The 24,123-nt window shown below is 43.6% G+C and overlaps 1 protein-coding gene across 9 annotated transcripts in view; it reads left to right on the top strand.

Annotated features, from left to right (window-relative positions):
- Positions 1 to 24,123, top strand: part of FMNL2 (formin like 2) — a 344,784-nt gene that overhangs the window by 235,998 nt on the left and 84,663 nt on the right. For all 9 annotated transcript variants that reach the window (XM_077447676.1, XM_077447681.1, XM_077447679.1 and 6 more), the window contains exons 7-8: positions 14,680 to 14,788; positions 19,522 to 19,598. In XM_077447676.1, coding sequence (XP_077303802.1) covers positions 14,680 to 14,788; positions 19,522 to 19,598 — 186 coding nt within the window. The remainder of the gene's footprint in view (positions 1 to 14,679; positions 14,789 to 19,521; positions 19,599 to 24,123) is intronic.

Raw genomic sequence — 24,123 nt, 5'->3', positions numbered from 1 at the left:
ACTATTTCTCAGTTACAGATCACTTGGTTGTGATTACAGTCCGTATTGACACAGCGGTCATTATAAGTTATAAGATAACAATTTCTTTGTTCTACCAAATGTCACTTGCAAAAATGATTTCTTAATGTTTGCTCTGTCCACTCCGTCTCCTGAGCTTCTCATCAGAGATATCAGCAATAGGACGTGAGTTATCCCGGCTATAAATTCCAAAAACATAAAACAAGCCAAGTATGAACTCTGGTCACAAGATTCCATGCCGGCCTATACACACACGGAGCAGTTAGGCTGCTTTCACAATAATCAGTGTTTCTTTTGTTTTTGCATTACAAAAAGCAGAAGAAAAGCGCATGACCATTAAATCCTATGGAGCTCTTCACACTGGTCAATTGCATGTCCATTGTGTTTTTCAAAGTCCTGCTTGCTGCATTTTTTATGCATGTTTGGTGTGGTTATAAAAAGGCACCTCACCTTTGAAATGAATAGAAAACGCATCAGGAATAGAGAAAAATAAACTTTTTGCATATGTGAAAAAAAAAACATGCGGCACAAAAACCACACCAAAAATGCAGGCGTGAGTGCGTTTTTGAGTCACATGTTCTTTTTTGACAGGTGCCATATGCACCTGTCAAAACGCATATGCGTTTTTATCATGTTTTTGCAGTGGAGAAGTGTGTAAGTAGTCCTAACCTGTTAGATCCCTAAAGGAGTTTAAACCCCTGATGCCCAACCTGTGGTCTGGGGGCCACATGCAGCTAGAGTTGCCACCTCATCCCTTTAAACCCGAACACATATGAATTACACAGGTTCTGATGCTGATTGAATGCAGATTAGGCACCAAGTGGGTTTAATTACCACCTTAATCAGCCACAGAACCTGTGTAATTACTATGTGTTTGATTTTAAAGGGATGAGGTGGCAACCCTACATGCAGCACTTTGGAACCTACTGTAGTCCTCAGAACCCACCAGGATGTAGTCAAGTATTTTAGTTGCCTAGGTACTTACATAAAAACAATTAAAGTGGGAGTAAATCCAGTTTAAAAAAACACTTACATTCCCGGCATGCCGGAAATGCTAACTTTCAAATTGGCTGTGCTCTCAACCAAACTTTCAAACCATCCAATGGCTGGTGTCATAACTGATCACATGTGCAGCATTATGGCAGTTGAAGAATTATTAGAGGCCAAGATGGCAGCTTCCTTGACTGAAAACGATAGGAGGGTTTACTTCCACTTTAAAGATGAACTCTGGGGAAAGTTAAAATCCACCCTTGCAATGTGGCTGTCTCTCACTCCAAGAGTTAAACGGTCGACTGGGAAAAGCAGTTTTATTGATCAGATCCTCCACTCCCACAGGATAATTCCTCCCACTAACACCAACAATGAGGCACTATTCCTCCCACTGACACCAATTATTTCTCCCACTAATATCAAAGATGGGGCATTTTCTATTCCCACTGGGTACAGTCTGGCCCCCCCTAAATTCGTAAGGACAGTAAACTGGCCCTCTGTCTAGAAAGTTTGGAGACCCTTGGTTTACAAGATGGAAACGCAGTTTTACGGCACTCCCCTATGCTCAAGAGGTGGACTGTTCTAAGGTTAAAGCGCAAGAAAATGAAATATTTTAAATGCTTAAAGTCAAACTCCAGGAAAAGTAAAAATCCTTATTTGCAATGGGGCCACACTACAAGGTTTAAATGCTGGTTTAGGACACGGGTCTCCAAACTTTCTAAACAAAGGGCCAGTTTAGGCTGGGTTCACACTAGTTGCGAATTGGATGTGGGTTTCCCTGCATTCAATTTGCATAGCAGGAGATTGTGACTGGCACTCTATGGAACTAGTTCACACATCTCCAGGGGTCCTGTGCGTCTTTGGCTCCGTTTCAGGTCCAAATTCAGGCAAAAATTTGAGCTGGATTTGTCCCTGAAACACAGAGCGGTGGGTCAGACTATGGTGAGTGGGAGTAGAAAATGTCCTGGCATCCATGGAAGTAAACAATGCCCCATCATGGTTTTAGAAGGATAGTATCTCATTGATGATGTCAGTTGGAGGGCTGGTGCCCCATCATTGATGTCAGTTGGAGGAACAGTGTGCCAGTTGGAGAAATAGTGTCCCATCATTGGTGTCAGTTGGAGGAATAGTGTCACATCATTGTTATCAGTTGAAGGAATAGTTTCCCATCATGGATGTCAGTTGAAGGAATAGTGTCCCATCATTGCTGTCAGTTTGAGGAATAGTGTGTCAGTTGGAGAAATAGTGTCCCATCATTGGTGTCAGTTGGAGGAATAGTGAGTCAGTGGAGAAATAGTGTCCCATCATTGGTGCCAGTTGGAGGAATAGTGTCCCATCAATGGTAAGAGTTGGAGGAAAGTTGTCCCATCATTGATGTCAGTTGGAGGAATAGTGTGTCAGTTGGAGCTATAGTGTACCATCATTGGTGTCAGTTGGAGGAATAGTGTCCCAAGGGCGGAATAAATGCAAGCAAAGGGCTGCATCTAGCCCCTGGGTCACAATTTGAAGAACACTGCTAACATTTGCACCACTCTGCACTAAACTCACTATGAACCTGTCACGTACCTGGTTCGTTAGCCTGATGTGTAGAGGAGAGCCTCTCGTACCACACCAGCTTGTGGGCCACTGAGGTTGAGACAGGGGCCACAGAAGCACAGTGACGTAGAAGTCCCTAGGATCAGTCCAGTATTCAGTATGGCTGGTTGTCCGTGGCTGGATATGCAGCAGGCAGACCGGTAAAGGTTAGGCAGAACAGAACCGTGGAAGGCTGAGATCGCAGCAGGAACCGGATGCGATCTGCAGAGCAGAGTCGAAGCAGGCTGGAAGAGCAGATGCAGGGAAATAAGTTGCTTTGTGGTGTCATTAGTCAGGAAGGGTCGAATTCTGGAGATATTGCGGAGGTGAAGGCGGCAGGATTTAGCCAGTGATTGGATATGGGGGCTGAAGGAGAGGTCAAAGTCAAGGATTACACCTAGGACCCTGGCATGTGTGGAGGGACCAATGGTTGTGTTGTTGATATTAATGGTGAAGTCACGGGGGGGATTGTGAAGGAGGAAATATAACAAGCTCAGTTTTAGAAAGATTGAGGTTGAGGAAGTGGTGTGACATCCATATCGATATGTCATTCAGTAAGTTTGAGATCTGTGAGGACATCGAGGGGGTGAGTTGAGAAGTGGAGAGATAGATCTGGGTGTCGTCGGCATAGAGGTGGTATTGGAAGCCATGGGAGGTTATCAACTGGCCCAGGGAAGAGGTATAGAACGAGAATAGGAGGGGCCCAAGGACGAAACCTTGGGGTACCCCAACAGAAAGAGGAAGGGGAGCGGAGGAGATGGAGTTGTGAGTGACACTGATAGTGCGCTGAGATAGGTAGGAGGAGAACCAGGATTTTTTCATTAGATATGTTTTTTTTTACAAAATTTTCAGTCTTTTTTAATTTTTATCACAATAAAAAACCCAGTGGCGATCAAATACGACCAAATAAAATTCTATTTATGTAATAAAGAAATGATACAAATTTTGTTTTGGCATGACTGCACAATAACCAGTTAAAGTAGTGCGATGTCAAATAGCAAAAAATTACCTAGTAAGTAGCGCAGAAAAGAAGGGCCTGGTCATGAAGGGGTTAAAATCTTCCAGGGCTACATAGTTACATAGTTAGTAAGGTTCAATAAAGACACCAGTCCAACCTGAGTGAGTGTGTGTGTGTGTCTACAATTGTCCCTATCCCTATCCTCAAGAAGCACACAATCCAAGGTCCCCAACTCACATTCATATACTAGGGCCAATTTGGACAGAAGCCAATTAACCTACCATCATGTCTTTGGAGTGTGGAAGGAAACCAGTGTACCCAGAGGAAACCCACACAGGCAGAACATGCAAACTCCAGGCAGGTAGTGTCGTGGTTGAGATTTGAACCAGCAACCCTTTTTACTGCTAGGTGAGAGTGCTACCTGCTACACCACTGTGCTGGCCTTGGTGGTTAATATAGGCAAGGTGTCATGGTTATGCAGTGATCTTTCTGTGTTTGCTTACCTCCCCCCATGTGTTCAGACTAGAAGCCAGCCACTTCCACCGGGTGGTTTTTATAACCTCTTCTCTAAGCATGGCTCCACCCCAGGCCCTATCAGGGAGCCCTATATTAACCTGTGCACTGCAGGCCATCAGTGCTGATCAACCATTGTGTATACCTTTGTGTGTTAGCTTCCTGTTTCCTGCCATGTGCGCTTCTACTGTTTTCCGTTACCGACTTTGGCGTGTCTTCGACTATCCCTGTTTGCCTGTGATCCTGACCTTTTGGTCGTGTCCCCGACTATTCTTGTCTGCTTGTGGCCCTGACCTTGGCTTTGTCCCTCACCATCCCTATCCTCCTGTTGCCTACTGTGGGTGTGAGCTGGGGGACCCTGGGGGTCGCGACCTGGAGCCAGTTGCAGCCAAGTCCATCCTCACCACTAGAGGCGCTGGTGAACACCTGCTGGCTCTTAGACTCCGCGCCCCAGGGAATCTTACGTTCTAACCCCAGTGGGATCTGTCCCCCGTCTGCAGCAGTCAGCCGTAGGGTCCACAACCTTGCGGTGCACTCCTGATCCCCACGGTGTGCACTTGTCACCTCGCCTCAAGGTGACCTGACACAAGGGTGTTAAGCCAGCCATACATGGATCAAAATTTGGCTGGTTCAGCAGGGACTGGCCAAATTTCGATCCATGCATGGGCAGGGAAGTTGTACAGAAGCTGATCTATTGACTGACTTCTGTACAACCTTGCTGTCAAATTTTCCCCGCTCGACAAATGCAGCTGGCTATAAGCCCGACTTATGTATGGACTGCCTTACCTAAACAACTCAACTAAAATTGTGGCTTTCCGTCTATTCCTTCAACCATCTCCACAGACTATATCTCTGTCAGTTTACATCTCAGGAAGCCATCACAATACAAGGCTGAATTCTGTGTAATGAGCGGTCACAGCAGGACACACAACATTGCGGGTAGGATGAAGTCATGCAGCCAGGGGCAGTACAGGGAATGTTGCTCTGGTGGCTGGTGGTGGTGAGCTTGGAGCTTCTGCAGTCAATTTTCGCAGACCATTGACGGACATCAAAATCATATTTTTAATCAGCAAAAGAATGACATCTACCTCCCAAATTATTAATGTGATGGAGCATCTCTGAGGACGGAAAATGTTATATGCGGAGTTATAAGCACATGAAATATTTATAATTATGAACACACTATTATTATTGCACTACTAAAATTAAGTCAAGCTAGGTGTAATTTACAGGAGGACACAAGTCCAACTAAAAGCCAGGTCTTGATTTGAACTGGTCTATTATACAACACTGTGTATGAATACTGCATGGTAAAAATAATATATAGGATAATGTATATTAGGATTTACTTAGGAGTTGACTGACCATATAAAACAGCCTCGATCAAACTTTTTAACATGGAGGTGAAATAAGTTTACAGCATTATAACATCAGTGTGATGGTCAAAAGGAATAATGTGGGCTAGTTTAAACTTGCTTCAAATAAGGCTTCGGACATGCTTTGTTAAAGCTCTCTGAACACCAGTCAGAGCCCCGGTCACTAAATAAAATGGTTAGCTACAGTCCTCTTTGCACCTTGCTTTTGCTTTGCTTCGATGAGGCTTTGATTAGGCTTCGGTGGGGTTTTCAATAAGCCTTTGTTTTTGTTTTGTGGAGCTTCGATGAGGCTTAGGTGGGGTTTTCGATAAGCCTTTGGTTAGGCTTCATGGGGCTTCAGTGGGGCTTTCGATAAGTCTTTGGTTGGGCTTGGCGGGGTTTCGATGAGGCTTCGGTGGGGCTTTTGTTAAGCCTTTGGTTGTGCTTCATGGGGCTTCGATGAGGCTTCGGTGGGGCTTTCGATAAGCCTTTGGTTAGGCTTCATGGGGCTTCAGTGGGTCTTTTCGATAAGCCATTGGTTGATCTTCATGGGCTTTGATGAGGCTTCGTGAAGCTTTCGATAAGCCTTTGGTTGAGCTTCGTGGGGCTTCAGTGGGGCTTCGGTGGGGCTTCAGTGGGGCTTCAAGCAGGCTTTGCCATAGATTTCTATGGAGGCTTTGAAGCACCACTAAAGCTAAAGGGTATCATTTTTGAAGCGAAGCGGAAGCAAAGCAAAAGCAAGGTGTAAACAGGACTGTAAGCTAACCATTTTATTTTGTGACAGGAACTTTGACTGGCATTCAGAGAGCTTTAACAAAGCCTGTCCAAAGCCTTGTTTTGAAGCAATTGCAAACTAGCCCTTAATGTGTGTTGAGGCCGAAGCAAGTGTAAATGAGCCCTTACGCAGAACTTCACCCAAAAAGGGAAGTTCTGCTCCCTCTCTTCCTCTACCACCTACCTACCTAGGGGGTAGCCTGTTTCGACAGGTACCCGCTTCCACTTCCAGTCGAAACGCAGAGGCAGATCCACCAGAAGTTCTCCTCCCCCTTCCAGCCCATAACCTTCTAGGACACGTCACAGGTCCCAGAAGACTGTACAACCATCCACATTGTGCAGAACGGCTCTCACATCTGCAGTGGGTTGCCAGCTGTGAAGCCTCAAGTTGTCACAGCTGGCTACCCGCAGTTAATATGCTGGGGCCAGGGACAGCGCTGGACCCCAGGACAGGTAAGTGTCCTTTTTTGTAACAGTATTTGTAGCTGCTGACTTCTAATTCTTCATTCCTAGGGTGAAGAACTGCTTTAAGCTGCCCATGCACTAATTTAAATGTTGCTGGTCCAGCTGGTGTCCTCCCCTGTCAGCAGGAGTCAACTATTAACTGACATATAATGACACACATAGGTTGGACTTGATGACTTTTTTTCAACCACACCTACTATGTAACTATGTAACTGACTTCTGTTGAAGGGACATGTTGGAAATTTTTCAATCAATCAGTGGCTGCAGCCAATCAGCTGGCTCAAAAAAAGAAAACGAGGCAGGCCGTAAACGGTGCAAATTTCTTTACTACAACCATGGGTTGTAATCAGGGGGGTAGCTTTCCCCGTTTGGAGAGGCAGTGATTATTGCTAGTGGCCATAACAGTCGGTAGCAATAATCGCAAGTAAAATCCGGCAGGCTGGTTGTACCCATGTTGATCGATCAACTGGATACTTTCAGCCTGCCCATACATGGTTCAAATCTCTTCAAACCGCCTATGGTCGGCATAACTGTGTGTGGTCAGCTTAACATCTGTGGTCACCTTGTTAATAGCTAAAATGATCATTGGTGTCAGTGGGAGAAATTGCTCATTGTTCGAGGAACCCCTAGCAACCTCTGAAGGAACCTAAAGCATATACTTACAATAACATTCTTTTTTTGTGGCTTTGTTTTAGTCCACAGAACACTCCAAGAGCTCCTGAATCCGCAGTTTGTATTCACTGGGTATGCCCACCCCAGTATCCCTCTTGCCAATACATAGGTGCACATTGACAGTCCAACCAGGCATTCTAGGGCAGTGATTCTCAACCAGGGTTCCTTGGAAGCCTTGGGTTTCTCCAAAGGTTGCTAGGGGTTCCATCAGCATTGGGCAATTTCTGCCTCTCAGATAAGTTCCCACTGACTCCATTGATCTTTTTAGCTATCTGAAAGGAGGTAATTCTTCCCAATGACCACAAGTGTAAGGACCATTCTTCCCACTGACCATCACACTAATGTATCAAGAGTTGTAGATTTTTTTAGCAGGGGTTCCCCGAGACTGGAGAACTATTTCAAAGGTTCCTCTGTGTTGAAAAGGTTGAGAAAGGCTGTTCTAGTTTGTTCTCGAGACTAAAATGAACTCTGTGCTTTAAGGCTCTCCTGTCACGCGGATAACATTATCCAGGTGGTCGGCGCTCTTTAAGCCTTTAAATGATGTAATTTCCCTGACATTTGTTATTGGATAAGAGTGAAGCGAATGTCATCAGACTTTGTTTCCTGTGACAGTTAATAGGTACTTTACTCTGCATAGGGATTGCTATTATAAATAGGAAACAGTGTCTGTCCCTAAAGACCCTTATAGATCACATTTCACCCTAAACCGCTCATGACCATGGACATATTTTTTTACCTTAAAGACAAATGTGCAAACAAGCTGTAAGTGCACAGAGAGAGTGTCAGGATGAATTAGGCATCAAATGCTTCCCCAGTAATTACATGGCTTATGTAGCATTATGACACTTAAGTAATTTCCCAGGCTCTGATAGACAGTAACCGCAGGCTGTCTACTCGCTCTTATAAGGACAACTGCTAAAGCAGTTAAAATGTATTCAGCCGTCCTACATTTCTATGTTTTAAATGGTGCTTGCTTTGCTTGTTTTTTTATGTATATACACTATATTGGCAAAAGTATTGGGACACCTGCTTTTACATGTACTTTAATGACATCCCAGTCTTAGTCTGTAGGGTTCAATATTGAGTTGGCCCACCCTTTGCAGCAATAACACCTTCAACTCTTCTGGGAAGGCTGTCCACAAGGTTTAGGATTGTGTCTATAGGAATGTTTGACCATTCTTCCAGAAGCTCATTTGCGAGGTCAGGCACTAATGATGGACACAAAGGCCTGGCTCGCAGTCTCTGCTCTAATTCAACCCAAAGGTGTTCTATTAGTTTGAAGTCAGGACTCTGTGCAAGCCAATCAAGTTCCTCCACCCCCTACTTGCTCATCCATATATATATATACTTTCTGCACAGTCATGTTGGAACAGGAAGGGGCGATCCCCAAACTGTTCCCACAAAGTTTTGAGTATGAAATTGTCCAAACTGTCTTGGTATGCTGACCCCTTAAGGCCCCTTTCACAATGGGGCGCTTTGCAGGCGCTACACCACTAAAAATAGCACCTGCAAAGCTCCCTGAAACAGCCGCTGCTGTCTCTCAAGTGTGAAAGCCCAAGGGCTTTCACACTGGAGAGGTGTGCTTGCAGGACGGTCAAAAAAGTCCTGCAAGCCGGATCTTTGGTGCGCTGTAGGAGCGGTGTATTTACCGCTCCTAAAACATCCCTTCCCATAGAAAACAATAGGGCAGCTCTGTAAACCTTTGCAGGCAGTTTTACCCTTTTTTCGTCCGATAGCGGGGGTTGCAACTGCCCAGCTAGCGGCTGCATAGCGTCGCTAAAACAACGGTAAAACGCCGCTAAATATAGCGCTGCTTTACCGCCAGTGCAGTGTGAAACTAGCCTAAAGCCCCATACACACTATCAGTTTTTCTGCTGAGTTTTTCCTTCAGGTTTACCAAAACCATGTAGTAGAAGGGCCTGCCTGATTGCATACACATTGAAACTCCTAAGGTTTGACCTCATATTATATGGTTTTGGTAAATCTGAAGGAAAAACTCAGCAGAAAAACTGATAGTGTGTTATGGGGCTTAAGAGTTCCCTTCACTGGAACTAAGGGGCCAAACCCAACTCCTGAAATTCAACCCCACACTACCCCTCTCCACCAAATGATTTGGACCAGTGCAGAAAGCAACATTTATAAAGACATGGATGAGTTTGGGATGGAGGAACTTGACTGGCCTGTACAAAGTCCTGACCTCAATCCGATAGAACAACTTTGGGATGAATTTGAGTGAAGACTGCGATCCAGGCCTTCTAGTCCAACATCAGCGCCTGACCTCACAAATGCGCTTCTGGAAGAATGATCAAACATTCCCATAGACACTCCTAAACCTTGTGGACAGCCTTCCCAGAAGAGTTGAAGCTGTTATAGCTGCAAAGGGTGGGCCAACTCAATATTGATCCCTACAGACTCATGCTATTAAAGTTCATGTGTATGTAAAGACTGGTGTCCCAATTCTTTTGGTAATGTAGTGTATATTAGTATATCTTATTGGAAAAAGAACCCCACATGTGCTATTTTTGTCAATGCAGCATACCCCAAGCCCTCACTGCTGTAAGCTGTAGGGTACTATAGCTTCAGTTATTACTGGATATGTTGTAAATATAATAAAGAATGAAAGGCTATGCAGTATATATCATGTAAACGTGCAACGTGGGTTTGGTGTGCTTTGCATATGCTTTGGTGTGAACACGTTAACTGATTAAATTCACCACATGCCTACAGTATATAAAATTCCCCATTACTATTTATTATTTCTGTACAACAGATTAGCTGGGCCTAGACAGTTTGTTTACTTTTGATCAATCCACACCAGTGAGACGGATGGACTGTTCTGACAGCAGCTCAACCACCTGCAAAAACAGGCAGCTGAGCTGCGGTTTTACCACTCCCGTCTGCCCACCTGAATTGTACCAATACAGACATACAGGCCTGCACACATGTCGTGGCTGCGATGCATTGCTTCACAGCCATGGCATTTTTACCTCAGGGTGCAGAGGTTGACAAGCAGCCCCCCCCGTCAAACTCATCCATTCAGTTCAATGGGGCCAGCATTACAGGGTTAAATCAGATAGTGAGATGGTGTGGAATGCCTCCTCACCATCCCTCAAATACCCTCTGAAAAGAGCTCCAAATGCAGATCACTCTTTGGAGAACACTACAAGTATGAAAGAGCCCTTAGTATTTATACTACTGTCATCTTCTGAAGAGCCATCGTTTTTTTGTTTTGTTTTGTTTTTTCAATTTGAGGATTGTTTTTCAGAGGGCAGTTGATATGAGCCTGTCCTGAGCCTGCCAGGAAGTCGTAGCAGCGCTGCTCTAATCACAGACAGTGAGACATTGCCCCGATGCGTGGCTGCAGAGATCGGGCAATGTCTCAGTGCCTGTGATTAGCGCAGTGTTGCGCTGACTTCCTGGCGGGCTCTGTATGTGGAGTATGCGAACACACCTGAGCTCATCCCTAGTGAGGATGCATTCCTCACCACCTCATCACACCTCAACCACCTGTTATTACTGCTCCTCAAACACAAGTGTATTTGTGTTAAATCTTTAACATGAAATTGTCCAAGGGTGCCCAACCTTTTGAAGAGCGAGGGCCACTTAAGCGACTTGGTAATCGGTCATGGGCTACATTGAGTGGAGCGGGCAGATGACAGGTAAATGTTAACACTGCATATGCACAGCGGATACGGACACAGCACATTCTACTCTATGGGACCTCTGATTCATCCAGACAGAAGAGGACGGATCCCCTTCTATATTCTTTAGTGGATCCGAGTGTGGATCTGGGTGTGAAAGCCTGAGTGCTTTCACACCCAGGCGGTGCGCTTGCAGGACATTAGAAAAATTCCTGTAAGCAGCCCATTGTGAATGAATGGGCCTGAAAAGCACTTTGGAAACGCGTCACCACAGGCCTTTTTAATCCCTTCTTCTGGTGTCTAGCGGGGGTTAAAAGTGCCCCATAACGGCCAAAAAGTTTTGCTTAAACAGCGTTAAAACGACGCTAACGCATGGTCGGCCCCAGTGTGAAAGGGGTTTAACATAAGACCCCTTTCATACTGGCCACGGCCGCTAGCAGGACGCTTTTATCTCCAAAAAAGGGGTTAAAAGCACCCGTGTTTTGCGGCACTTTAGAATCCCTTTTGGTAGGCGCTTTGGAAGAGCTGCCCATTCATTTCAATGGGCAGGGTGTTTTGGGAGCGCTAAATACAGTGCTCCCAAACCGCCCCAAAGATGCTGCTTGCAGGACTTTTGCTATCGTCATACAAACGCACCGCCCCAGTGTGAAAAGACACACTGAAATTAATGGGAGGCAGTTTTCAGGCGCTATTAAGAGGCTATTTCTAGAGCTAAAACGCCTGAAAACCGCCTCAGTGTGAAAAGGGTCTAAAGGTAGTGATGGCAAAGGATACCTTAACACTTTTACTAAAGCATTCTAACTATACCCTTAAAGTACAACTAAGTCCACCTATATGACAATTTAAACAAGTACCAAGCCTCATAAATCAAACACAAACTTCCTTTACCTCCAATGAATGATTCAGATCCTTCTTTGTGTCTCACATGCTCCCCGGCACTGCAGCTTACAGCAGGAAAGTTTATAAAACACAGGCAGTGCTGTCGATCTAGAAAGCAGTGGGCAGGACTGGGTGTGGCCAAGTGCTGACTGACAGTGACAGTGACAATGCTGATAGCTACATCCCCGAGCAACATCTTTGCCTCTCACTGTAGTGCAAGCAGGCACAGCTTATACGAGAGTGGCAACTCTGCTTTGAATTTAGAGGCAGCGCAGCATTGTTGCCACCCTATCACAGGAAGCTGCATTAGGTGTACTGGTAAATTCAACAGGTAATTTTCAAGGGGAAAAAGCTGGGGGCTTCAAGGGGAGAAAACTGTAAGTGCAAATACGCTCATAATTAAGTGGGGAACATATATTTTGTGTTTTAATGGGAAGCATTAGATCTACTTTAATTCTGCTGGTAATCGATTTTTTTACTTTTTAAACACAAAGAAAGAAAACGTTGACCTCTTTTATACCTTGTACCAGCCTTTTTCAACTGGAGTGCCTTGAGGTTTCTTCAGGGGTGCCTTGGCAAAATGCCTAAAAATTTCCCAAAAATTGTATAAAAGCCAGCTGGTGGATCAAGCCTGGCTTTTAGTTATACAAAGCCACAGTTGTGCAGCATTACAACCTTCTAGCCGCCGGCACCCTTATAACCAATGACATCATCAGTTGGATAAGGAGGATGTTGGGCACCTGCATAGCATCCTTGTTTGACCCTCCCCTGCCCCGTCCATCTGCATTGGGGTCACATTAGCTCAGTGTTTGAATAAAGCTGAGCAAGAAAAGGGGCATTGGAATACAAGTCAGTACAAAGTCTGCAAAATGTGCTTGCTTTGGAAGAATAAGTCACCTCTAATGTTATTTGCATTTTTTTTGCATTTCAATGGGTAGGGGTGGTATAGGAGCTCTGTATAAAAAACAAAAAAACAAAAAAAAAGTCCTGCAAGCAGCACCTTATATTGTATACAGCGCTCCTACACCGCCCCAAAGATGCTACTTGCAGGACTTTTTTTTTCCAATCCCGCAAGCGCGCCGCCCCAGTGTGAAAGCTCGAGTGGGGTGGCATGGGAGGCAGTTTTCAAGCACTTTGCAGATGCTATTTTTAGCTCTAAAATGCCTGAAAAACACCTTCAGTGTGAATGTAGCCTTAAAGGGTGCCTTGATTCAAAAAGGTAGAGAAACACTGCCTTATACTACTTCAGGGGGTATATTAAATACAATACAAAATGAATATACTATGGGACTTTGTATATTCCCCCAAAAAATAATGACAACTTAAATTTAAAAATTTAAATTTTTATTCATATCAAAAAAAGTATAAAAATCATGGACATCACTCTGTATCATAAAATACATTATATAAAGTGTAAAATTAAACACTATTTGATACAATCATAATTAAATTATGCTCACTTGTAGTTTTAACTTTTCACTGTGCTAAATGTGAATACAAGGAAGGCCAAGAGGTCCTGAGGAAGCGGTATTTGCGTGAAACGCGTCAATATTGCTACTGCACATATTCACAAGATATGTAATGTCCTTTGATACATGGTGATGTCCATGATTTTTATGATTTTTTTTATATGAATTTTTTTTAATTTTTAAATTTAAGTTGCCATTACTTTTGGGGTTATTACAAAGTCCCATACTATATTCATTTAGTATTGTATTTTTTGCTTGTTGCGTGCCTGTCTAATGTAAACAAGTATACAAATTAGTGCTGCGCTTAAAGGCACCTATTTAAATAGGTGAAAAAAGTGTATTATGTGCATAACTAACAAACAAGCAAGTGAGTAAAAAAGTCCATGAAATGTTTGAGAACAGTCCCAAAATTATTCACTCTGGTGCATCCAAAGCTTAGTTAAAAGTCCACAGATGGCATTCAAGGTGAATTATCCTGCTACATTCTCAGACCTCGGCAATTCTTGAAAATGGATTATAAGCAAGTAGAAAAAATAAATACCCTTACCGGATGGGTTGGATACATCCACCTTATAGTAGTGTGTCTTGCAAGCTTATGGGGGGGCTCCAGCCACTCACCCCAGTACACCGACCAGATGTTGTTTTCCTCTCAGGGTTCCTTGCGGTATCCAGATGAGAAAGGTGAGTAGGATTTCCGTGCCATAAACTGCTATAGGACTTGGTGCCAGAAGTCTCGTGAGAGTTCACCATAAAAGGAACAAAGCATAAAAAACGCCTCGCATGGTGAAATACAACCAATGATGGTTTATTGAAAACATTTTTTTGATAAACAGAACTAAAATGATAAAATCACGTGATACATAAAAAAAAACAACAATAGCAATGTGGGGAGCAAACAACTGCTGGCCCTACGTGTTTCGACCTCAAAGTCTTCAACAGGGGCAGGGGGACTGTTCTCAAACATTTCATGGACTTTTTTACTCACTTGCTTGTTTGTTAGTTATGCACATAATACACTTTTTTCACCTATTTAAATAGGTGCCTTTAAGCGCAGCACTAATTTGCATATATGTTATGTGAACTTTTCTCCACTTTTCGATTTTTGAAATAGCGCGATGTTTTCTTTTTTTTTTGTTTTGCAGTAATGTAAACAAGGAAACCTAAGGATTTCCCCATTCTTTACAAAAATGTTGATTCTGTATAAAAATAAATAGATAAGAATAAAGTATAATAATAAAGTATAAAGGGATTTTCCTAAAACACTTCAGTCTCTAAGCAACAGAAATATTGCAAACTAGGAATTTCATTGTAATTTTCTTTTACTGTCATGTGTAATTCGGTTCTGCACATATAACATGTTTGCTTTTCAGGTATAATACTCTGCCTAGTAGAAGGACGTTGAAGAACTCAAGATTAGTGAGCAAAAAGGACGACGTCCACGTCTGTATCATGTGTTTGCGGGCGATCATGAATTACCAGGTATGTTACTTTGTATCCATAGGTGTGCGCAGCCTATTGCATTAGGGTGCGCACCCCGCAGCTCAAACACACGCCTTTCTCTGAAGCCTCGGCTGCGTGGGACAGTGAATGAATGGGAAGTGCTCTGAGCTGAGTGGCTTCCTGTTCATTCACAAACTGAAGCATAGTAAACACCTGCGCACACCTATGTTTGTATCATTCTTCAATGGAGACATAGAAAAAACGGAATGTTTGGATTTGGACAGAGTAACAAGATATTTGACCACTGCTGGATTCCCTCGCCTTTCTGGGACGATGGCAGGGGCGGACTGACCATTCGGGCACTCGGGCACTGCCCAAGGGCCCCATGCCACTAAGGGGCCCCATCAGGGTTGCCAGCCTCAATAAAACCAGGGACAATATGTAAAAATCTGTGTTTTTTTTTTAAATTCCAAGATAATAGCTTCCCCCACCTCTCCAGTACCTTTTCAGTGTGTGCATATGTGTATTCTGTGTGTGTATACTGTGTGTGTATGTGTGTGTATGTGTGTATATACTGTGTGGCCCCGTAATCTATTGCCTGGGGGCCCCATAATCTCCTATTGCCTGGGGGCCCCATAATCTCCTATTGCCCGGGGGCCTCATAATCTCCTAATGCACGGAGGCCCCATAATCTCCTATTGCCCGGGGGCCTCATAATCTCCTATTGCACGGAGGCCCCATGAGTTGTCAGTCCGCCTCTGGGCAGGTATATATATGCTGTATTCTCCACAAGGCTGTGACAACGCAAACTCAGCTTTTTACTTGAGCTGCCATTGTCACTGGTCTGAGTGCCAAGTGTAGGTATAATTGTATGGCCAATTCATTACATGGAGTAGATCATGGATATGCAGAGCCATGTGCCCTCTAGTGGATTGTATAAAAGAATATATAAAGTGCATTAGCAAGGATGGAAAGCTGAGCTTGGCTTATGACACTCATGTATAATTTCCATAGCTCAAAAATGTCCCTGATTTCGAGGGACTGTCCCTGATTTGTAGCAATGTCCCTCTGTCCCTCATTCCTCCTCATCTGTCCCTTATTTTGGTCTGATCCATATAGATATATCTTTCAAAAAGTGTTTTCCAACGCTAAACCTTTCATCTGATTTCTAAATTGCTGCATTGGTAAATTCCAAAAGCCAATATAAAGGAATAGTAGTTGTAAAAAAAAAAGCACTTGTGGGTTTAACCAATCATGTTTTTTGTACAATTCTCCTTTAAGGGGGCGTGCCAAGGGGTGTGTCATATCCCTGCATACTTTTGCTGATAGGTGTCCCTCATTCCCATCTCAAAAACTTGGGAGGTATGGATTTCTCATCCTAGATTGCACCATAGAGGAAATAGAAATAAAGGGTGCATTAATCTGGAAAATTATTAGTAGCATTTTCTAAAAAAACAAGCTATTACAACTGATAAAACCAACGTTAAGTCCTAAACTCACACATGAACATTTCTTCTCCATCCTCTGCACCTCCCTATTCGTCCATAGCTGTGATGGGCAACAATTTTGACCAATAAGGGGATTCAGAGGAATGAGGGGGGGGGGGGGTCTAAACAGCACTCCAGGAGCAGAAGTCGCTGTGTGCATTACAGAGTGTTTTTGTGCTTTTGACAGATGATCATGTGTGTGTTTTTTTTGTCTTGTTATTTGTGTGCTTAAAGTGGTTCTACAGGTGAAACATTTTTTTACCCTAATGCAGTCCCAGTGTTAAGGTAAATATGTTTTGCCTCGTTCTGTGCCCTTAAAGTGTTACTAAACCCACAACAGTAAAATCTGTCTATATGCAGTAAAGCATGCTTGTTATACTCACTGTGGACCCAAAGGGGTTAATCTTCCGCAATCTGTAAAAAGGCTGTTTGAGCCTGTCTGCTCTGACCCTCCACTCCTTCCACTGTCCCCTAATAATTTCCTGATAACACAGAGTCTATGGAGTCAGGCCGCACATGCTCAGTTTGGTGTGTATTGCTAGAGAGGGTTTTTTTTTTCCTGGGAGGATGCATGTGATCAGCAACAGGGCCAATCAGCACTGTCCGAACAGAGGGTCAGGGGTCTTGCAGCCTCATGGGAGAGGCAGAAAGCTCCTCCTACAAGCTTTAACCAGTGCTCGGCTGGACACTGATAGAAGTCACAGGACTGCTATACACTGCTGATGAGAAAGGGTATTTAGCAGTTTATATTTAATAAAATAATTGAATTTCCATGTTCTGTGTACTGTGGGAGACCCGATATAGTGAATGCAGGGTCCTGGGTTTAGTAACACTTTAACCTACCCCCCTTTTAAATACTTACCTGAGTCCTGCATCGATTTTATCGATGTGAATGTTCACCAGTCATGTCACCCCTCTCCATGCTCTTACAAGCCTGGCTGAGATCAGCAGGAGCCATTTGCTCTTTGCTTTGTAAGTCAAATCCTGTGAACAGAGAGCGGGAGAAAGGGCCCAACCATGCTGTGTGTGTCAGTGGGCGCACACAGCCCAGCTATGAATGAAGCCCACATGTTTGTCCCCATAGTAAGCGCTTGCTATGGGGGCAGACACAAAAGAAGTGGAGCCAATATCGCTGGTGTGGAACCCCAGAGGAAGAAGTTTGGGGCTGCTGTTTGCAATACTATTGCACAGACCAGGTGAGTATAACATGTTAATATTTTAACCACTTCCTGCTGCCGCCTCCTCGCCTTTTAAGAGGTTCTAAATTCCCACAAGGTGGAATCACACATTATGATCATGTGACCGCTGTGATTGGCAGCCGCAGTGGTCACATGATCAGAAAGCTCCCAAACGCAAGTATTCATCGGGAGGTTTGTGGTATCTACCGGTTACTGTGCTGGTCGTGTGTTCTCAGCACAGTATTGTGTTTACATAGGGCTGCATATATGTGGCCTCTCGCCATTAAAGCCCAACCACCAAGAGACCACATATGTGTATATGGCTGGCAGGAAGTAGTTAATAAAAAAAAAATGCCTTTGCAAACACTGCAATGCCCTGTACACACGGCTGGAATTTCAGACAGAAAATGTGCGGTCGGATCATGTTGTCTGACTTTTTCCGTCGGAATTTCTGACACACAAAGTTTGAGAGCAGGATCTAAAATTTTCCGACAACAAAATCCGGAAAAAGTGCCACGCTTGCTCAGAATAAATTAAGAGACCACAGCTATTGGCTACTGGCCCGTTTATAGTCCCGACGTGGTTTACATCACCTCGTTAAGAACGATCAGATTTTCCAATAACTTTGTCCGATCATGTGTATGCTAGACAAGTTTGGCACAAAATCCGTCTGAAAAAATCTGATGGATTTTGTTGTCGGAATGTCTGCCCGTGTGTTCAGGGCATAAGGCATTCCATACATCAGTCAGTTTTTTTTTTCCGTTCAGCCAAGAGGTTACTCTAATGCCCCGTACACACGATCGGATTTTCCGACAACAAATGTTGGATGTGAGTTTGTTGGCTGAAAGTCTGACCGTGTGTACGCTCCATTGAACATTTGTTGGGGGACTTTCCGCCAACAAATGTTGGCTAGCAGGTTCTCAAATTTTCCGCCAACAAAACTTTGTTGTCGCACTTTCCGATCATGTGTACACAAGTCCGACGCACAAAAGTTCACGCATGCTCAGAATCGAGCAGAAGGAGCTGCCCTGGCTATTGAACTTCCTTTTTCTCGGCTCGTCATACGTCTTGTACGTCACCACGTTCCCACGTTCGTAATTGTTGGCCAACATTTGTGTGACCGTGTGTATGCAAGACAAGTTGGAGCCAACAACCTTCGAACAAAATTCCACGGTTTTGTTGTCGGAAACTCCAATCGTGTGTACGGGGCTTAAAAGCAGGGAGACCTGCCCACCGTCAGAACATTGCCTGCAGCGCTAGTCAAGGGGAAATTTTTCAACATCGGTAGTTTGACTTCTAACCACAGTGCTCACATATGGATTGAAATTTGGTAGGTCTCTGCTGAACCAGCTGAATTTCGATCCATGTATAGTCAACTTAAAGCGGTATTAAACATTAAACTAAAAATAAAAAATAAAAATGTAATATATTTCAGCCTACCCATTTTTTGATGTGGTCGGCTGCATTTTTTCTTTTGTTTTTCTGGTGATCTAGCCAGTAACACACCTCCTGTATGTGTCCCCACTCTGGATGAAGAGTCACAGGAGGCACTACAGGCAGCAGAATTGTCAGCCTGGGGGGAGGGAAGTGTTAAGCTTAGTACACACTGCAGTGTGTACAGGGCTTTAGATGTACAAGCATTTCAATACGCTAACAAATTGGAGCCAAACTCCAGCGCACACTTTATAATCAGTTACAGCAAACATTTTTTTTATTTTGGGATAAAGGTTTTACAGGAATAAATAAATAAAACTAATCATTGGAAGCATCCCTTTTAAGTGTAAATGGTTTGTCTCATGCCTGTAACTGAATTATCTGCAAGAAAGCTTGTTCTTTTAAAAAACAACAGACCTACTGGCTGGAGGATCACCAGGGGGAAAAAAAAGAAAAGAAAGCCTAAAAAAGAAAACAAAATGCAGCCATCACATCTGAAAATTGGTAAGCTGCAATATAATAAATCTTTTCTTTTGGGTTTAATACTGCTCTAGGGCAGGTTCACATTAAGTAAAACGATGTTACATAATGGTGTACAGTCAGTGTATGGCTCAGATTTGTAAATTGTTATACGTGTTTATAGTGAGAATTGTTTTTATTCTTATTTTTGCAGTATGGTTTCAACATGGTCATGTCTCACCCACACGCTGTCAATGAGATTGCACTAAGTTTAAACAATAAAAATCCCAGGTGAGTTTGTCATTAACTCTTTTGTGACCAGAGGTCATCAATGTCTAGATTCCGAGGCTTAATTCAGCAGGGCCAGCATGGGTTGGTCATTTGACATTAATTCTATAACTAATAAGTGATTAGGCACAGAATTATTGTCCCGTTACCAACGCATATATATATATATATATATATATATATATATATATATATATATATATATATATATATATACACACACACACAAAAGTGAGTACACCCCTCACATTTTTATAAACATTTTATTATATCTTTTCATGTGACAACACTGAATAAATGACACTTTGCTACAATGTAAAGTATTGAGTGTACAGCTTGTATAACAGTGTAAATTTGCTGTCCCTTGAAAATAACTCAACACACAGCCATTCATGTATAAACCGCTGGCAACTAAAGTGAGTACACCCCATGTGAAAATGTCCAAATTGAGCCCAATTAGCCATTTTCCCTCCCCGGTGTCATGTGACTCGTTAGTGTTACAAGGTCTCAGGTGTGAATGGGGAGCAGATGTGTTAAGTTTGGTGTTATCGCTCTCACTCTCTCATATTGGTCACTGGAAGTTCAACATGGCACCTCATGGCAAAAAACTCTCTGAGGATCTGAAAAAAAGAATTGTTGCTCTACATAAAAATGGCCTAGGCTATAAGAAGATTGCCAAGACCCTGAAACTGAGCTGCAGCATGGTGGCCAAGAACATACAGCGATTTACCAGGACAGGTTCAACATAGAAGAGGCCTCGCCATGGTCAACCAAAGAAGTTGAGTGCACATGCTCAGAGTCATATCCAGAGGTTTTCTTTCGGAAATAGACGTATGAGTGCTGCCAGCATTGCTGCAGAGGTTGAAAGTGTGGGGGATCACCCTGTCAGTGCTCAGACCATACGCCGCACACTGCATCAAATTGGTCTGCATAGCTGTCGTCCCAGAAGGAAGTCTCTTCTAAAGATGATGCACAAGAAAGCCTGCAAACAGTTTGCTTAAGACAAGCAGACTAAGGACATGGATTACTGGAACCATGTCCTGTGGTCTGATGAGACCAAGATAAACTTTTTTTTGTTCAGATGGTGTCAAGCGTGTGTGGCAGCAACCAGATGGGGAGTGCAAAGACAAGTGTGTCTTGCCTACAGTCAAGCATGGAGGTGGGAGTGTCATAGCCTGGGGCTGCATGAGTGCTGCCGCCACTGGGGAGCTACAGTTCATTGAGGGAACCATAAAGGCCAACATGTACTGTGACATACTGAATCAGAGCATGATCTCCTCTCTTTGGAGACTGGGCCGCAGGGAAGTATTCCAACATGATAACAATGCCAAACACACCTCCAAGATGACCACTGCCTTGCTAAACAAGCTGAGGGTAAAGGTGATGGACTGGCCAAGCATGTCTCCAGACCTAAACCCTATTGAGCATCTGTGGGACATCCTCAAATGGAAGGTGGAGGAGCGCAAGGTCTCTAACATCCACCAGCTCCGTGATGTCATTGTGGAGGAGTAGAAGAGGACTTCAGTGGCAACCTGTGAACATCTGTTGAACTACATGCCCAAGAGGGTTAAGGTAGTGCTGGAAAATAATGGTGGCCACACAAAATATAGACACTTTGGGCCGAATTTGGACATTTTCACTTAGGGGTGTACTCACTTTTGTTGAAAGCGGTTTAGACATTAATGGCTGTGTGTTGAGTTATTTTGAGGGGACAGCAAATTTACACTGTTATATAAGCTGTACGCTCACTACTTTACATTGTAGCAAAGTGTCATTTTTTCAGAAATGTGAGGGGTGTACTCACTTTTGTGAGATACTGTATATATACTGTACATGTTTTTTACTGTTATATTTTTCAATAATGTAACTGTACCTGACAATTACACTATTAAATATGACACTGCATATCCCACTGCAGCATGGAGGTGGCTATGTTCATCTGCAGACTGATGGCTTATTTTGTCAATGAAGCCTCCAGCCTGCATGTGATCATGAAATGACACCCTGCAGAGCTTAGTGAGGAGAGCTCTGAGAGATGATTGGAGAGAAGGGACACCCCCCCCCCCCCCTTCACACAGCGCACAGGAATAGAGCTAAGGATGTTAATCAGCTGCAGCTGCCTCCCCTGTCACCATTTTTCTTTTGGTGTCAGGAAAATTTGTCAGGGTTTACTTCCTCTTTGTTTCCCTGCAAAGACAAAGCATAATGGTCTACTATGCATCACATAGTAGCCCATTATGTGTCACTTACCTGACACAGGAGCCAGCGATGTCCCCCGATTTCCTCGCCTGTTGGAAGCATCCACCTTCCTTCCGGGATCACGGATTCCAGCTTTGTGACTGGCCGGAGTCGCGTGCCACCAGTCACGGCATGTCATTTAATGAAAATGGCACGCCATGACCTTTCTAAAGTGCGCATGCACCGAGTACATCAGAGTGAAGTACGCATGCCCAAAGGAATCCTCGTACGGGGAATTGTAAATATCTCCTAAACCATGTAGGTTTAGGAGATATTTTCAGCACCTACAGGCAAGCCTTAATCTAGGCTTACCTGTAGGTTAAAGTGCGTTTTAAGGGTTTACAACCACTTTAAACAGTTATGTCTTACCTTGTCAGACCATCTTGAATGCAAGTTAGCTCAAAGACCCAAAGCTGTTAACCCCCACCGTGCTGCAAATTCAGCAACAGGAAGAGGACTGGTCACCCTACAGCGAATATTTTTGGCACCCGGCAGCTATTGGGGAAAACTGCATTTTGGTTAAATGTTAGCTTTAGGCTATACAGTGTTCTGTATCAGAAAACAGTTACCGGTATGTCTTTGAGTAAAATATTCACTTAAACGTGATTGAAACATTTATTGTGTTATAGTCAGAAATTGTTATGCACTTCTTTTCCCTATGAAAGCATATGATTATGAGATTTTAGAGTCCTGTTTCTTCTTTTGTTTTAAATGGAGTGTATTACAGTAGAAACAAAGCCGTTTGAGTTTCTGTAGAGATCAATTTAAGGCCCCTTTCACACGACTGTGCACACAACATTGTCCTGCGACTTGAAGTCCGACATGCGTCCAACCTCCATGAACAGGGATCCGATTTTGATCCCCGACAATACCAGGCACTGTCTTGTATGAATCTTTAGGGGGGACTCCACAAACTCCCCCTGCCCCCAAAGCTCCCACCCCCTCCATGTTGAGGGCATGCGGCCTGGTACGGTTCAGGAGGGGGAGGGTGCTTGCTCGTCCCCACCCCCTTTCCTGACCTGCCGGCCTGTGTGCTCGGATAATGGTCTGGTATGGATTTTGGGGGGCCCCCACGCAGTTATTTTAGCGTGGGGGTCCCCTTAATATCCATACCAGACCAAAGGGCCTAGTATGCTCTTGGAGGGGGAACCCATGTTGTTTTTTTTATTTGGCGTGGAGTTCCCCTTCAAGATCATCAGCGCACAAGTCGCATTCCAAAGTCGGATCAGTTAAGACGGCGATCCAACTTTGATCTGACTTCAATGATATTAAATGGGCTGAAGTAAGATCAAAGCCAGACCAAAGTAGTGCAGGGACTACTTTGAAGTCAGCATGAATTAAAGTCATTCTATTATGAATGGTTGTCATTGGAAATCATGGGGAACGACTTATGATGCGACTTTGCGGTCCCAAGTCGTAGGACAAGTCGAATAAGTGTGAAAGGGGCCTAACCCATGTTTATATACTAGATACAATGCCATTAGGAAATTATTTTTCCCATTGCTACGGTCCACAGTAAATATGTGGCCCTGACACATTAGAAAGTGTTAGGTTCATTCTTCTGTCTGGTGGCGGCCATTTTGTATGGTGACAGTTCCTGAGCAGTTCTCTTTTAATTGCACCCCGGTCAATAATGACCACAATATCCTCTGGATTTTTTTGAAGTAACAGCTTGTTTTGTGTCTGAGGCAAGGCCGGGGCATACGTCCCTGCTGTGATTTCTCCTCACCCTTATATGTTTGCTTCTTAAATTCTCCATATGGCAAAATTAGGTCAGATTGTTTCAAAATATGTCTGCAAAACTGGAGACGGTTTAACCTAGTTTCATTTTATTTCAGTGACTTTCTTTTTCTACGTACTAGAAAAAATAGGTTTTCCTGTCTGAGAGTTTATGTAAAAACCACCAGAATTCTCTGCATTGGGGAAAGCCTGTTGTTTCTACATTCGCTATATGCAGCCATTACTGAAATGTCTGAGGTAAAAAGGGGTCCAGTCAGTGACTAAATCAGTGAATTAACACTCCTGAGGGAATGCATAAACATGTACTATACTTGTGGTTCAATTTAGCATACATGTTTAAAGTGAACCTTTCGAATACTGCACACGTTATGTCTGCATTAATAAATTGCTGGCCTGTCACAACAACATAATAATAATATTCATCACAAAATATTCATCATAAAATTATGCGGGCAAAAACCTCCGCAAAACTACAGTAAAGTGCCGCTAAAAATAGCGGAGCTTTACCATCGATGCCCCGGTGTGAAACGGCTCTAATGCCCCGTACACA

This window comes from Lithobates pipiens, unplaced genomic scaffold (assembly GCF_037356315.1).
Source record: "Lithobates pipiens isolate NorthernLeopardFrog02 unplaced genomic scaffold, aLitPip1_a1.2 Scaffold_22, whole genome shotgun sequence".
Classification (NCBI taxonomy): domain Eukaryota; kingdom Metazoa; phylum Chordata; class Amphibia; order Anura; family Ranidae; genus Lithobates; species Lithobates pipiens.
The sequence above is the reverse complement of the archived record's forward strand: the minus strand, read 5'-3'. Positions and strand labels throughout refer to the sequence as shown.